Source organism: Sorex araneus, chromosome 7, assembly GCF_027595985.1.
Source record: "Sorex araneus isolate mSorAra2 chromosome 7, mSorAra2.pri, whole genome shotgun sequence".
NCBI lineage: Eukaryota > Metazoa > Chordata > Mammalia > Eulipotyphla > Soricidae > Sorex > Sorex araneus.
The window spans coordinates 34,683,383-34,698,998 of NC_073308.1; the positions used below are offsets into that span (position 1 = coordinate 34,683,383).

General features: G+C 62.7%; 1 protein-coding gene across 1 annotated transcript; it reads right to left on the reverse strand.

The window, feature by feature from the left end:
• Positions 1-516: 516 nt before the first annotated feature.
• On the reverse strand, positions 517-15,363 carry LAD1 (ladinin 1). The gene is made up of 10 exons (XM_055144216.1): positions 15,326-15,363; positions 7,108-7,248; positions 4,066-5,746; positions 3,565-3,672; positions 2,920-2,963; positions 1,545-1,626; positions 1,301-1,447; positions 1,026-1,112; positions 851-901; positions 517-644 (listed from the first exon to the last, which is right to left on the reverse strand). Exons 1-10 carry the CDS (start codon positions 15,361-15,363, stop codon positions 639-641), a joined length of 2,385 nt encoding a protein of 794 aa, XP_055000191.1. The 3' UTR covers positions 517-638.
• Positions 15,364-15,616: the final 253 nt, after the last annotated feature.

Sequence of the window (15,616 nt, forward strand, 5' to 3'; positions counted from 1 at the left end):
CGACTCTCCACGACACGCACCACACACAGGTCGGGTGAGGGAGAACATGCTGCTGGCCACATGTGTGTGTCAGCCCGTCAGTCACCAGGGACAGCTGGGTGCCCCCCATGAGAAAGAAACCATCTTTCTGCTGGGAAACCACCCCCCACTCAGAAGCACACGGCAGGGGACCCCAAACAGCAGGTCTTGGGGACGAGCACTGAAGTGGGTCATTCACGGCTCACACCGAGAGTGAGTTTTATTTGCTCTTTCCTGGACTTCAGGGAGGAGGTGAGGGGCACAGGGGGGCAGTGACCTTCTGGCCAGGCCCACAGCCGGGGCTGAGAGGGGAGCGCTAAGCGGGAGGGGGGCAAAACCCCTGCAATCTGGCCCTGAGGCCGGCTAAGGGGGTCCCCAGTGGGGAGACAGCACGTGTCTGTGGGGGGCAGCTGCGGGCAGAGATGCTGCGACCAGGGGGACGGCATCTGAGCCTCAGCCACGTCGAGGGGCGCGGACAGAGCCTCGGGGTCCAGGCTGGGCACAGGCCATGTCTCCCCAAGAGTGCAGAGCAGGCTCAGGGGCGGCGCGAGGTGGGTGCCGCTGGGGGGCACGGCGGGCATCCGAGGCGGTGACGCAGCTGTGTGGCTCCACCTGGACCCTCACACCTGTGGGCAGAAGGCCGTGAGAAGCAGGGGGGCAGCTCCCCGGGCAGAGGGGGCTTCTCGGGGTCTCTCTGGGAAGGCAGCCAAGCCCCATCTCCGCAGGGGCCCCCCCGCCCTGCCGGCTGAGGGAGGGGCTCTCCGGCACGGAGCAGAATGCAGTGAGCCGAGCAGACAGAGGGGACTGGGGTGGGGGTCCGGGCGCCACTCACCACTTCGTCCAACCTCTCTATCCGCCGCTCCTCCGTGTCCTCCTGCGCCTCCTGAGGGGGGCACCCGGGTGAGCTGGAACGAGGGCCCCGCCCAGCACCCCACGCCCTCGGCTGCCGGGGGAGCCCAGACATCCCCGGGCCGCTCCAGGGGTCCCCCCGGGAGGAGGCAGGGTACCTGCAGGTCCTGCTCAGGAGGCGCCTGGTACTTGCTGAGGAACAGGGTCATCTTGGACGTCACGGCCCCCTGGAGCTTCAGGTTGTCCTGGGGAGAGGGGCCGTGTGGGGCCTGTGCACAGGGCCTGTCCCTGCCACTCAGTCACCCGGCCAGGTGCCAGGGACACAGATGTGGAAATTAGCCCCGAGCCAGGAAAGTGGCGAAGGGTGAGGGCTGGGTACCCTCGCCCCGCCCTGCCCCCCACCCCGGGGCGCCCGGCCCACCCCAGCCCTCACCCTCGGTCTGGAGACGCGGTCTGCTCGGTTCCCGCTCGGCAGCTCCTTCTCAAAGAGGTGGCGCCTGTTGGCCACGTTGGCGGCACTCGTGGGAATGACAGGGGTCTCGGTGCGGGAGGCGCCAGGGCATCTCATGGAGTTTGATCGCTGAGAAGAGACGGGGCACTGAGCAGGGTGTGTGGGGGAGGTCGGCAGGGCCTGGGGCGGCCCCCCCCCGCCCCCGCTGTGGCCAGGGGCCGCCCACCTGGACGGCCAAGTTGTACTTCTGCATCTTCTCCTGCACCTTCTCGCCACTGCCTGTGCTGCTACTGGTCTTCATGCTGGCACTTCGGGGTGAGGAGACAGGACCAGCCCCGTGAGAACCCCTGGGACAGGGTCAAGGACCAAGCGACCCAGCACCCCAGGCTCTGATGAGCAGACGTCAGCCCCCCGAAACTCCTGCGCATTGTGTGCCAGCCTGATACCTGGGCTTGTCACTTCCTGCCACTCCCCCCGACTGCAAAGGCCCTTCCCGAGGCGCAGGGCAGGAGGCCCCTTCTGCTCCCTTCGGGGAACCGCCCCCTCGAGCAGCACGGGGCGCAGCCCTGGACGCCAGTGGGGGGCCGGAGGGCGGTGCCTGGAAGCCCCCAGGGCAGCACCCCATCCTCAGGCCCTTGCACTGAATTTCTGGCAAAACTACCAAGATGGGACGGGAACAACAGGACGGTGGGCAGAGTATTTGCCACGCACGCGGCCGACAGGGGTTCGATTCCCTGGACCCGCCATATGGTCTCTCGAGCCATGCCAGGAGTGATCCTTGAGCACAGCGCCAGGAGCCAATCCTGAGCACTGCTGGGTAGGGCCCAACCTGCCCCCTCCTGATTTTTTTTTTTAATTAAAATGAAAATGCCATTTCTGGGGCTTGAGAGACAGTTGAACAGAACAGAGCTCACATCTGAAGCCTGGGTTCAAGCCCCAGCACCAAGTGCGGAAAGAGCTTGTGAGCACTGCCAGGTGTGCCCCAAAACAAAAAGGAAAAAAGAAAAACAGCATTCCTCTAGCTCTCCCTCCAGAAACGGGCCCTGCTCGAGAGTCCCCCTGGGTCTGCGTGGCTCCCAGACACCCCCGCCCCCCAATCCCTCACACCTGCGCCGCTGGATTTCCTGGCCTGACCTGCTCTCCTGAGAACAGAATCGGGGTCTGTTTCTCAGGGGCTCGGCCCACCTGCCCTGAGCCTGCCTGGGTCGGGGAAACCCCAAGACATCAGCACATCGAAGCCCCCTCCAGTCGTTTTAATAAAAACCCACACGAATGCTGGGGGGAGCTGACCAAGGGGACCCCCAGGCCTGTTCCCTCTCCTCTAGTGCCCCATCCCATCCCCTCTGAGAGGACCCTCCTCACCCTCTGTGCCCTGAACCCCAGGACTCAACTCTCTTCTCCTTCAGAGCCCGCACCCAAGTCCACCTCCTCCAAGCAGCCCTCCTAATCTCTCTCCTCCTCCAGTGCCTCGTGCTGATCCTGACTCTGCCCGATCTGGCACCCTGGACAAGAGGCCTTGCCCCCGGCACTCCCCGTGGCCCAGCCTGACACGGGGAGGGGTGTCACTCAGCCCACACAGGAGGGAGCCCCCAGCCCCTTACCTGCGGAATAATCTTGTTTCTGCGTTCTCTTGCCGGGGGCTCATCTGAAACCAGAGGAATGACACTGGTGAGGTGGGGTACAGGGAGAACTCGCCCTCCCCAGGGGGGCTCCACCACCAAGCCTCCAAAGATGCCCCCGGTGCCTGGGGAAATCTCCAGGGCCCTGCAGCCCGCCTGCTCCTGTCTGGCCAGCACTGCCCTGAGCCCCGGCCAGCCCCGCCGCCTCCCCACACGCCAGAGCTGAGAGAGTGCCAGGGGACCCAGAGGCTAAGTGCAGGGCCTGCAGCGAGGGGCCATGCACGTGGTCCGTACCGCAGGAAGGCGGGCAGAGTTGAGGGACCCAGAGACCCCATTGCTCGTGCCCCCCCACGGCCCCTCGCCCAGCCCAGGAAGTTGATGGAAGCTACTGACCAGCCCCAAGCACACCCTCCTGCAGCGCCGGCCTTCCCCACAAGGTGGCGCTCCTCACGCGTGCCCGCACTCCTCTCCCCATGCGGGACCCGCTGCTTCTAGGACCCCAGCCCTGCTCGTGGCCCCTGGAGGAGTCACCGCCCTCCTCCGGAGGACCCTCCTGATACCCCGCCCGGGGCCCTGAGATATACTGCCCTCCAGTGGATGCTGCAGATGACTGCCCTGGGGTCTCACCTGGACGGTGATGCGGGTGTAGCCGGAGGAGCACCTGACCGGGGTGTCGGGGGTGCCCTGGGTGGGGGAGGGCATGTCCGCCTTGTCCTCTCCAATAGGGATCTTCACCTGTGGAGTGGGAGGGGAGTCACAGGAGGGGCCCCCGGGCCCACCCTGCCGCGGGTCCCCCTGCAGGCGCCTTCCCCAGCTGGCTGCGGCCCCTCTGCTCTGCAGCCCCTCTGCTCTGCAGCGGGCACGGCAGACAGTCCCGTGCGGCCTGGCCACCAGCAGAGCATCCAGGGCAGCTTCTGGAAGGATCCAAGGGCTCCCAGAGTCCAGGCCTGGGAGGAGGACGGGGCCTGGGGCACAGGCAGACCCCTTCACACAGGTGACACCCCCACCTCGGTGTCCCCTCGTCGGGAGAGGGAGGAAACCGCCAAAGGGAGCCCGAGGCCAGCGAGGGGCAGAGAGCACTGGGCAGGACCAGAAGGGGAGACCGAGGCAGCGGGGGGCCCTGCCCACCTGGAAGGAAACGGGCGGGAAGCGGGTGGCCGGGGCCTGCTGGCTGGCCGCGCCCTGCTCTCCGGGCGTGGCTGAGCAGGGGGGTCTCTTGTCGGGAAGGGTCCTGGCCCTCTGCCCTCCGGGGGGTGACAGGTTTCCCCCAGGGGCTGGCTGCTCCCGGGCCTGGAGTCGCTCAAAGCCCGTCCTCCTGGGAGCCAGACTGGGCTCCTGGGACACCCTCTCGGAGCCCTGCGGCTTCTCGAACATCTGTGCCTTCTCAGACACCAGCCTCCTGTCCGTGCCCGCTGGCCTCCCTGCGGCCAGAGGCTGCTCGAAGGGGCCAGACTTCTCCGGAACCGAGGACTTCTCCCCAGGGACCGGTGGTTTCTCGAAGACACTGGATCTTTCTAGGATGGAGGACTTCTCCCTCGGAGCCGAAGGCTTCTCAAAGGCACTGGATCTTTCTAGAACTGAGGACTTCTCCCTTGAGGCTGAAGCCTTCTCGAAGGCACTGGATCTTTCTAGAACCAAGGACTTCTCCCTTGGGGCTGAAGGCTTCTCGAAGGCACTGGATCTTTCTAGAATCAAGGACGTCTCCTCAGACCCTGGCACCTTCTTGAAGGAACTGGATCTTTCTAGCACCACGGACTTCTCCCCAGAACCTGGTGGCTTCTTGAAGGAACTGGATCTTTCTAGAACTGAGGATTTCTCCCCAGGGCCTGGCGGCTTCTCGAAGGCACTGGATCTTTCTAGAACCAAGGACTTTTCAGAGCCTGGCACCTTCTTGAAGGAACTGGATCTTTCTAGAACTGAGGATTTCTCCCCAGGGCCTGGCAGCTTCTCGAAGGCACTGGATCTTTCTAGAATCAAGGACTTCTCAGAGCCTGGCACCTTCTTGAAGGAACTGGATCTTTCTAAAGCAGAGGATTTCTCCCCAGGGCCTGGCGGCTTCTCGAAGGCACTAGATCTTTCTAGAACCAAGGACTTCTCAGAGCCTGGCGGCTTCTTGAAGGAACTGGATCTTTCTAGAACTGAGGATTTCTCCCCAGGGCCTGGCGGCTTCTCGAAGGCACTGGATCTTTCTAGAACCAAGGACTTCTCAGAGCCTGGCGGCTTCTTGAAGGAACTGGATCTTTCTAGAACTGAGAATTTCTCAGAGCTGGTTCCAGTCTCCCTGGGGGCTGGCGGCCTCTCAAAAGCGCTGCATCTTTCTCGAACCGATGGCTTCCTCTCCAGGCCCAGCTTTGGCGCCGTGGCCTCAGTTTTCCCTGCTGATGTTCTCTCCAGGGACTCCCTGGAGGGGAGGGTCTCCTCGGGGGTCAGTCTCTTTGCCAAGGCCTTCTCCGAAACAGGCTTCTCGGTGCCGGGGGTCTCTGGTGTCAGGGGCGTCTTGTCTGAGACCCCCTTCCTCTCTCCTCCTGGCTCACCGCCCTCCCGGCTCTCCTCCTGGGCCGAGGGGCTGCACCGGGCGGGGCTCAGTCTCTCTGGGGGCTGCAGCTCCACCTCCTCCTGGGGCGCAGGAGGCTGTGGCGGGGCCCTCGGGGGCTCCTCTGCTTCTGGCTGCTCCCGGATGGGGTCCCCGGGGGCCCCCGCCTGCCGCCTCTGCCGCCGTTTCCTGAGCAGCGCCTGGACGTCCTGCTCCTCATCCTGGGGGTCGGGGTCGGGGGGCCGGGGTGCCACCTCCTCCTCAGGGCTCCGCAGTCTGAGGCAAAAGACAGGAGATGGGAGGGGGAGTCAGGGGGGGTCCGCATGGGGGGCCCGGGGATGGGCCGGACCCAGTAGAGGCCCCAGGGGGTGGGGAAGTGGCCGTGGCTTCAGTCAGGGTTACTGTCAGCACCTCACAGGCTCGGGACATCTAGGATTCCCTGCTCTCTGGGAGGTTTCAGCCTGTACCGTTTCATCACGCCATGGTCACACTTCCCTGTGCCAGGCTCTGTGCTGGCAGCGGGGGGCAAAGGCACCTCCAGCCCTGACTGCTTAGCCAGAGACAGACAGGGAGCCGCCAAAGGTCACACAGCTCAGTGCGGAGCAGGGAGCAGAACTGGCAGACGAGGGCGGCCGCACAGACACATCTGCCAATAGCCGGGTGCAGCCAGGACCAGGGTTGGGGGACGGCGGGGGGGGGGGCAGCCAGTAGGACTGGTGAGGCCCGGGACACCCTGCTCTCTCCCTCTGGGGGGTCCGAGCAACACATCGCATCTGGCCCCAGCAAACAGATTCTTGTCCTTTGCCACACCCTCCTGGCCTTGGGCTGACAGTCTGTCACCTCAAACCTGCACGCACGCCCTGTCCTGGCACCCGCTGTGCTCCCGGGCTCGCTCTCCCTCTCCTCCCAACCAGGACTCCCAGCAACAAGGCTAGCCCCACCCGAGGGGGACTGGGGAAGGTGGGTGGGCGGGAGGCAGCAGGTTAAAGGGGGCACAAAGGGCCCCCGGGTCACATGGAACCGTAGGCGGGAGGCGAGAGGGCAGCTGCCCGGGCCCAGGGGGGCCCTTTGGCCAGAGCAGCAGGACAGTGAGGAGGCCAACTGTCCTTGCACGCAGCCAGTCCAGGTCCCATCACTGGTCCCAACAGCCTGCCAGGAGCAAGCCCTGAGCACCGCCAGGCGTGGCTCCCCAAACAAAAACCAAAAGCAAGCGGGGCCCTTTCTGCTGGTCTGCTTCAAGAAAGCAGATTTCTGCGGGGTACTGAGTCTTTTTTTTTTTTTCTGACGCAGGCCAAGTGCGCCTGGAAACCTCCGGATTAGAGGACACAGCTATGCCTGACACATGGCCGGGTCCTGACGTCTCTGGGTGGACCAGCCCCACAGTCGCCCGCCTTCTCTGACCCAGTTTCTCCATCTATAAAATGGGCTAATGAGACCTCTCTGTCCCGGATGGACGGCGTGAGGGCTCCATGAGCCTGCCCATAAAAGCCCAGCAAGCGATGCCCCCCAACCCCCCGCGGGGAGGTGGGGCAGGGGCCTGGGGCCGGGACAACACCCACCTTCCTCCTCAGACCCCTCCTCTTCCTCCCCCCCGCCCCCTCCCCCAGGCCAGGGAGAGACCCGCCCCAGCCCCGCACCTCTCAGTGGCCGGCTGCTCTCCATTCGGCGTGTGCTGGGGACTCGCCTCCTCCGGCTTGCTGGAGCTCAGGGCACGGCTCCGTCGCCGGCGCTCACGCTGCTGCTCCTCCTCATCCTCCAGACTCCACTGCCTGGCCTGGCTGGGGGAAGGGAGAGGGTCAGCGCGCCCTGCAAGGACCCACCACCCTGTGCCCAGCCAGCGGACCCGGGACATGCAGCGGCTCCGGGCCAGGCACAGCAGCGCCCCCTGCAGGCGGCATTTCCTCGCCCGCCCGCCCGGCTGTGGCCACGTCACCCAGCCACAGATCACAGGGAAATTACAGCATCTTGCCTCGAGCTGGGAAAATGATTTATTACCATGGTACCTGTTTCTCTGTATTTTTTTTTTCTTAATGCATGCACAAGAAGGGCTGGAGTGATAGCATAGCGGGTAGGGCATTTGCCTTGCACGCGGCCGACCCAGCTTCGATTCCTCCGCCCCTCTCGGAGAGTCCGGCAAGCTACCGTGCCCACATGGCAGAGCCTGGCAAGCTACCTGTGGCATATTCGATATGCCAAAAGCAGTAACAACAAGTTTCATAATGGAGACGTTACTGGTGCTCGCTCGAGCAAATCAATGATCAACGGGATGACAGTGACTGTGATACAGCATGCACAAGGAAATGTTCCCTTTTAGGGGATCAGGGAGATAGCGGAAGGTCTATTTTGACCCCTGGCCCTATAGGGTCCCCAAAGGCACCCGCCACCTCAATACCGAATTGGGTGTACCCCTGAGCACAGCTAGGTCTAAGCCCTCCGCCCCCCCCCACCAAAAAATTTTAAAAAACCCTTCTATTTTGAACATGGCCCATCTTTATGTATACTACATATCTGTTAAATTTTGACTAGAGCTGCAAGAACGGTGGATAAGGTTGAAGTTTTCTGACCTGGACACCGCTGACATTTTCCTTTATTTTTTTTTTCTTTCTATTTGTTGTTTGAGGTGGGGAGGGGGCCAAGCCATGCTCAGGGGACCCAGCATCCACTCCCAGGGCCCTCAGACCCACCCTGGGCGCTCCCAGAGGCCATCAAGGCCACACCCAGTGATCCCCGGAGGGCCATAAGGCACTGGGGACCAAACCCTGTGCTCTGAGCTACTCCCTGGCCCCCCTCTGACTCATGCTGGACAGTACCCCATGGGGAGGGGGGTCCTGAACCACGGCTCCACCTGCTCTGTGCCACCCCCAGATGGATGGCATTGCTGGGACACAGCCACAGCTACAGGACAGCAGGGAGGGCATTTGCCTGGCAACTGGCCAGTCTGGGTTCAATCCCTGGTGTCCTATACGGTCCCCCCAAGCACTGCCAGGAGTGACCCCTGAGTGCAGAGCCAGGAGTGCCTGAGCACTGCCCTGTGTGAGGGAGGGAGGGAGGGAGGGAGGGAGGGAGGGAGGGAAGGAAGGAAGGAAGGAAGGAAGGAAGGAAGGAAGGAAGGAAGGAAGGAAGGAAGGAAGGAAGGAAGGGAGAAAAAGTGGAAAGAAAGAAAGAAAGAAAGAAAGAAAGAAAGAAAGAAAGAAAGAAAGAAAGAAAGAAAGAAAGAAAGAAAGAAAGAAAGAAAGAAAGAAAAGAAAGAAAGAAAGAAAGAAAAGAAAGAAAGAAAGAAAGAAAGTGGGGGCCGGAGCGATAGCACAGGGGGTAGGGCGTTTGCCTTGCACTCGGCCGACCCGGGTTCGATCCCCGGCATCCCATATGGTCCCCCAAGCACTGCCAGGAGTAATTCCTGAGTGCAAAGACAGGAGTAACCCCTGAGCATCGCTGGGTGTGACCCAAAAAGCAAAAAAAAAAAAAAAAGAAAGAAAGAAAGAGAGAGGAAGGAAGAGAGAGGGAGGGACGGAGGGAGGGAGGAAGGAAGGAAGGAAGGAAGGAAGGAAGGAAGGAAGGAAGGAAGGAAGGAAGGAAGGAAGGAAGGAAGGAAGGGAGGAAGGGAGGAAGGGAAGAAGGGAGGAAGGGAAGAAGGGAGGAAGGGAGGAAGGGAGGAAGGAAGCACCCCAAATAACCTCTGAGACCAGAGTGCCACCAACCACATGGCACCCAAGTGCCTAAAATGTTTGAGATGAGAGAGGCAGCCACGGGCTGGATGCTCAGGGACGGTCAAGCAGAGCTGGACTTGGAGGGGCTCCTGGGAAGCCCAGAGCCTGGCCAGGTCCTGGTGGGGAGCAGGAATCAGTGGGAGGGAGAGGGCAGAGAGGGCAGAGCCGAGGTCTGAATGGGGAGGGGACTCTGCTCTGCCCAGGCAGGGGCGACCTCTCCAGGCTGCGCTGGGCCTCTCTCCGGGCCTCCCCGGGCCCCACTCCGGCTGTCCAGGGCCCAGTCAGAGGATCTAGGAAAGGTCCCCTGCACAGGGGCCAGAGGTGCTCCCTGGCTGTCCTCCGGGTCCCCGCCTCCCACTTCTGCGCCACTTGGGGAGCCCGATCGGCAGCACGCGCGTCTCCAGGAGAAACGATCCACGCCAAACCCCCAATCTTCGCAGGCACACTGCCCAGGGGCCGGCCCTCGGGCGCTCCTGGACAGAGGGTCCTGGTCTCCCGGCTTCCTCCTCCTGGAGTCCAGTCCTGCCCGCACACATGCACAGAGGCTTCTTCTCCCTCAAGTGGCCTTCCTAAGGCAGGATGGGGCCATGGCGGGCCACAGGCCACGAGAGCCACTGGTCGGCCGTGGCAGGCCACACAGGCTCCCGTGTGACACTCAGCAGCAGGCCAGGGACCCGACACACGTGCTCCCTGCAGTGCTCTGAGCCTGAAGCACTGGAGTAACAGGCAGGAGAGTGACCTGCTCCATCCTGGCTGGGGCGCCAGGCCACGGGGTGGGGGGGCGGCAGGGGTGGAAAGGACAAGGACAAGGGGCCAGGCAGAGGCAGTGCCAAAGAGGGAGAGGCCCTGGGAACAGGCAAGACCCCGAGGGTGCGGCTGTGAGCTAGGACAGGCCGGACTTGCGCCCTCTCCAGGCAGCGGGGCAGGGGAGGGGGCTTCGCTCCCCGGCTGGCTGCCATTCAAAAGGAAGGAAGGGGCTAAGCGGGGAGGCAGGGGACCCTGAACAGGCTCCTTGCGCCCAGCCGAGGATTATGCTGGCAGAGACCCGGGGAGACGGGGGACAGGGCACCCGCTCTGGAGAGAGCACGCACGCGGCTGCTGGGGACTGACCGGGCAGGATGAGGGTGAGAAAAGGGGGAGCGCAGGAGGCGCCTGCATGTTCGGCCCGAGCCACTCCCGCACTGCGGGGCCAGGGAGGAGGCTCGGGGCCAAGTGTGCAGGATGGGGCGAATTCTGTTCTGGCCCGTGAGAAGGCAGAGAGCAAGAGAGACATCTGACCGGGAGCTGGGAGGAAAGCCAAGGAGGAGTGGGGTCCCCCACACCCTGGGGGAGAGACCACCCAGTGGAGCCATCAGTGTTGGGGCCCCGGTCCCCTTGAAAGACACAGACCGTCTGGCCTGGAGGTTGGGAGTGGGCAGCAGGAGGGAGACAGGGCAGCCCCCAGCCCTTCCTGCGACAAGGAGGAGCAAGACAGGGGAGGGCAGAGGAGAAAGGCGCTCTGGGAGACATTCTCAGGGTGGGGTCTCTCTCTCTCTCTCACACACACACACATGCACGCACGCTCACCATTCATGCGCACACACACACACTCATATACTCACACATACACACATATACATAAACACGCTCACACATGTGTACGTACACATGCCTACATATTCATGTACACACATACATTCACACATATACAGTCACACATGCACACACATACACTCACACATATAACACACATATACACTCACATTTACAAACACATACAGTCACACATATACACTCACACACAAACACATATACACTGAACATTCATACACATATACACACTTCTTGTGTATGTGCCCTACTCTCAGACCCATATACTCAGACACACATACACACTTACTTACACATATTCACATACATATACACACTCACATACACGCGTGCCTCTGCTTGTCACCAGAGAGGAAGCTGGGAGACCACAGACTGTGCTGGGTGATGCGGGCGTGTCTCTCCCCTGAACTGGGGCCAGAGTCCCCTCGCAAAGGGCAGCGCCCTTCTCCAGAGGTCTGGGGCTGCCAGAACATAACAGCTTGAGTAGTCTCAGTCTCTCTCAGTCTCTCTCTCTCACACATACACTCTCTCTCTCACACATACACTCTCAGTCTCTCTCTCAGTCTCTCCCTCTCAGTCTCTCTCTCACACATACACTCTCAGTCTCTCTGTCTCTCTCTGTCTCTCTCTGTCTCTCTCTCTCTCTGTCTCTCTCTGTCTCTCTCTCTCTCTCTCTCAGTCTCTCTCTCTCAGTCTCTCTCTCTCAGTCTCTCTCTCTCAGTCTCTCTCTCTCAGTCTCTCTCTCTCTCAGTCTCTCTCTCTCTCAGTCTCTCTCTCTCTCAGTCTCTCTCTCTCTCAGTCTCTCTCTCTGTCTCTCTCTCTCAGTCTCTCTCTCTCTCAGTCTCTCTCTCTCAGTCTCTCTCTCTCAGTCTCTCTCTCTCAGTCTCTCTCTCTCAGTCTCTCTCCCTCCCTCCCTCCCTCAGCCGTGGATTCCGACTCAGGGCCAGAGCAGCTTCCCTCCCAGGCCTCGTGACCCGGGCCACCCATGACCTTGACCTCAGATGACCACAAGCCGAGTTGCAAACTGGCCATTCCTCATTCACTGACCACCTGAGGGTCTGTGAGGAGCTGGCCGGCAGCCCCCTCCTCAGGCTCTGGCACTCAGAAACGCACAATTCAGGGAGCGCGCGGCAGGCCTTTCCTGCGGCCTTCTCCTCCTCCCCTGAATGCACAGCCCTGGGGAGAGATGCAGGAGCCTCCACTCCCTCCCTGACCACACCCAGGGCGGGCAGGCCTGGAGGATTCCTGGGTCCTGAGCCACCCCATTCCCACAGCACCCTGTTTGTTTATCCTCCTTATAAGGTGTGATCAGCTGGGGGGAATGACTCACTCCCCAGCCGGCCCTAGGGGTCTCCAAAGAAGGTGGGATTCCTGAGTGTCCGCCAGCTCCCCACAGAAACCTCACTGCCCCCCAGAAGGCATGGTCACCCACCAGGAATCATGTCGGGCCCGCCTCACCCCGACATCCCACAGCCCTGGAAACAGAAGCTGAGTTGGCACCACCCACAGGGGAGGGAAAATGTTCTATCGAAAGCCTCAGTCCCTGAGGAGGAGGAGGAAATGGATGGGCCGGGAAGACAGTGGGGCAAAGGTCAGTCTTCAGGGGGAGCCAGGAAGGGTGCAAATGATGGGAGCCCCAATAATAAATGCTCGTGAAAGCCTTGGAATGTGCATGTCTCTGTTGAACTTTGTGAATAATAAGGAAATCAAGGCAGGGAGGAACATCTCAGTCAGCCGGGCAAATCCACCAACTTCAAACCAGGACTGTTCCCATTCTACAGATAAGGAAGCTGGAGCTCACGGGGGAGGAATGACTTTGCCAAGATAGCTCAGCTAAGAAAAAAGAAGGAATCCCTCTTCTGGCTCTGTCACAACAGCCCCTCTCCACAGTCCAAGCCCAGAACACAGGTCCTGGGGGGTCGCTGGGGAGGGAGGGAGGAGGGGTAGGGCTGGCCCCCGGCAGCACCAGAATATTCAGCGCAAGGAAGCTGGAGGTGCCACCAAGCAAGAAGCCCCGACCCCTCTCACCAGCCGATGCCACCCCCACCCACGTGCCCCAATTCCCTCCCTCCTGCCCCTCCCCCACCTTCCGGCCTTCCGCCCAGAGAGATGCTCTTCTCCGACCTTGAACCTGTTCCCTTTGAATGACTCTAGGCGGTGTTCTTGGACCTCCCTCCACCCGCAGCCAGGCACGGGTCCTGCACGTGGGTCCACACCCGCAGTTAGGACTAACTGGTAGGCTAGTGGTTTCCAACCCTCCTACACCTGCAGACCCGCTCAGACCCATGGGCTGGAAATTGACGCCTGCTGTGCTACCAGGCTCTCTAGCCTCTCGTGTTGGTCTCCCACTCTGGGGTCCTCTCCCCGGGGCCACCGCCCCTCCAGCAGCAGCCGGGAACAGGGAAGCACACCTTTGGTTTCTTTGGGGGTCACTCTTGGCGGTGCTCGGGGCTGACTCCTGGCTCCACACTCACACCTGGAGTGCTCGGGGGACCGTGGGCGGTGCTGGGACTCGAGCCCTGGCCAGCTGTGTGCAAGGCAGACGTCCTGCCCCCCTGGACCAACTCTCCAGCCCCTTGGGGAGTATCGCTTTAGGCTCCACTTACTAGTCACTTTCCATCCCATATGAGCGAGCCCGTGACGGGAACCATCAAGGCCCAACAGCTCTGGGGAGAGTCTAGCAGGGGGTGATAGGGTGAAGTCCGCCCCGAAACATCTGGGGGCACTCTGGATTCAAGGAGACGGGGTTTACTCCAACCGGCCCTGTGGCTATTTACTGGGCCCGGGCCAGGCAGGCCACATATGCTCCATCTGCACTCCGAGGGGTCAGCGTGGGTGGCCACGGAGGCCTCTTGTAGATAGTCTAGATCTTCGGGGAGAAATGTCTGAGCAGGGGGGGAGGGCAGCAGGACGGCTGCAAGGCCCTGGCAGGGAAATGATTAACCTCTGCCCCTTGGTGCCCAGGCACTCGCCTCCTGCAGACGGCCCAGCCCAGGGAGGAAAGGACAAGGCCACAGCCCGGGCACCCGCTGCCTGCCGGCCCGCTGCCCACCACCTCCATCCACGACCAGAACATCCACGCTCCCGCCCCTACCAAGGACAGGCTGCGGGCTGGGCTGGTCCGCACAGAGGAGCTCCCCCTCAGCACCCCTCAGCACAGGCCCGGGGCCCCGGGGACTGGGTGACAGCGAGCAAGTGACTCACGCACACCCACTGGGGCCTGTCCCCCTGGGGAAAGAGCCGGAGCAGCTGGTCCTGGGCCCCAGGTGCCCCCTCAGGGCGAGAGGCAGCATCTGGGGGCAGCCCCGGGAGGGCAGGCCAGGGGCTCCTGCTGAAGGACTGGTTCCCCGGACGCCCCGTGGGAACGCGGTCCCAGCCCTGCAGCCACACGAGACCACGTCCATCTGAGCGCGCCAGTCTGGCGGGTTCCGGGCCCAGCCGCCCCCCCACACACACACCCCACCCCTGCCAGTGCTCACGCCCTCTGCAGAACCAGCGGGTCTGGCTGACATTTCAGCCTAACACACACAGTCCTGGGGTCTTCCGGACACGCTCAGACTCAACAGCAGGGCTGCAGAATGCCCAGAACAGAAACAGAACCCCACCCCACCCCCCGCCCACCCCGCCAGCTGGCCCCTTACTAAGCAAATGAGCCCCCTGGCACAGGCCCACCATAAACCACAGAGATGCCAGAGCTGGGTCAGAGACACCCCCACACCCCGAGTCCGAGGCCTTGAACCCCAGCCGCACCCAAGCACACCCTTCCCTGCAGTGCGCCCCACCCCGGGCAGCCAGAGTCTGCTCTGCGACACCCCAGTTCCCTCCTCACTTTCTCTTCTCCATGGGCGCTGAAGTGGGGCGTGACCCCACAGCTGCGCTGCAGAGAAGTGTGAGGTCCCGAGGGTCTGAGAGCAGGACCCCCAGCCCTGGGGAAGGAGCAATCAGGGGTAGGGGAAGCCTTTGGGAGGCGGGGCCCGCACCCTCGAGGGCCGTGCCCCTCCATCCCAGCACCCTTCCCCGGTCAGAGAGCCCCCCTGCGCCCCCACCCCTGAGGAGTGAAAGCAGAGAGCTCAGCCTGCCTGGGCTCATTCTGTAGAGATGAGTGAGCCCCCGGCGGCAGGTCCCTGGCCCTTTGAGGGACAAGACTGAAGCACAGAGACGCTCAGCAGCCCATGGGGGGACCTGGCCCAGACACGCCCCAAAAGGTCACACCCACACCACAACCCCTTCCCTCAAGGCTGCGATGCCCAGACCTGCCAAGGAGGCAGCCCCCTGCCCAGGCGCCCTCACGTCCACTCTCCACTGGGCAGGGGGGGCCCGGTCCGCTCTCCAGACTGGGGACCCTGTGCATGACCTCAGTGCCCGAGGGAGGGAGAGAAGGTTAGAAGGAGTCAAATGCCCCCCCCCACACCTGGTCATTCCACCGGGGCTCCAATTCCATCCCCCCCCACTTAACACCCGCACCCAGGAGCGGCCAAGCAGCGGGCTCCCGAGGCCGCCCCTGGAGCCGGGAGGCGCGGAGAGGGGCGCGCGGGGGCCGCAGCTCCGGGCCGCTCACCTGGACAGCGCCGACCAGTCTTTCCTGGACACGGACATGCTGGAGCCGCAGCAGCGTGCCTGGCGCTGTGCGGGCGCCACTCACCTGCGCCCCGCCCGGGCCGGCCCAGGTAGGTCACGTGGTACTTAAATCGCCCCGCGCTCCCATTTGCCGGCCGCGGGGCGGCCTCTGGAGGGGGGTGGGCGGCCCCGGCGAGGCCGCGCCGATCTCCGCCCCGGCGGGCCGGGCCGGCGGGAGGCCCCGAGCGACGGACGCGCGGGGCTGCCGGCTGCCCGCGGCCAGGGCGGGACA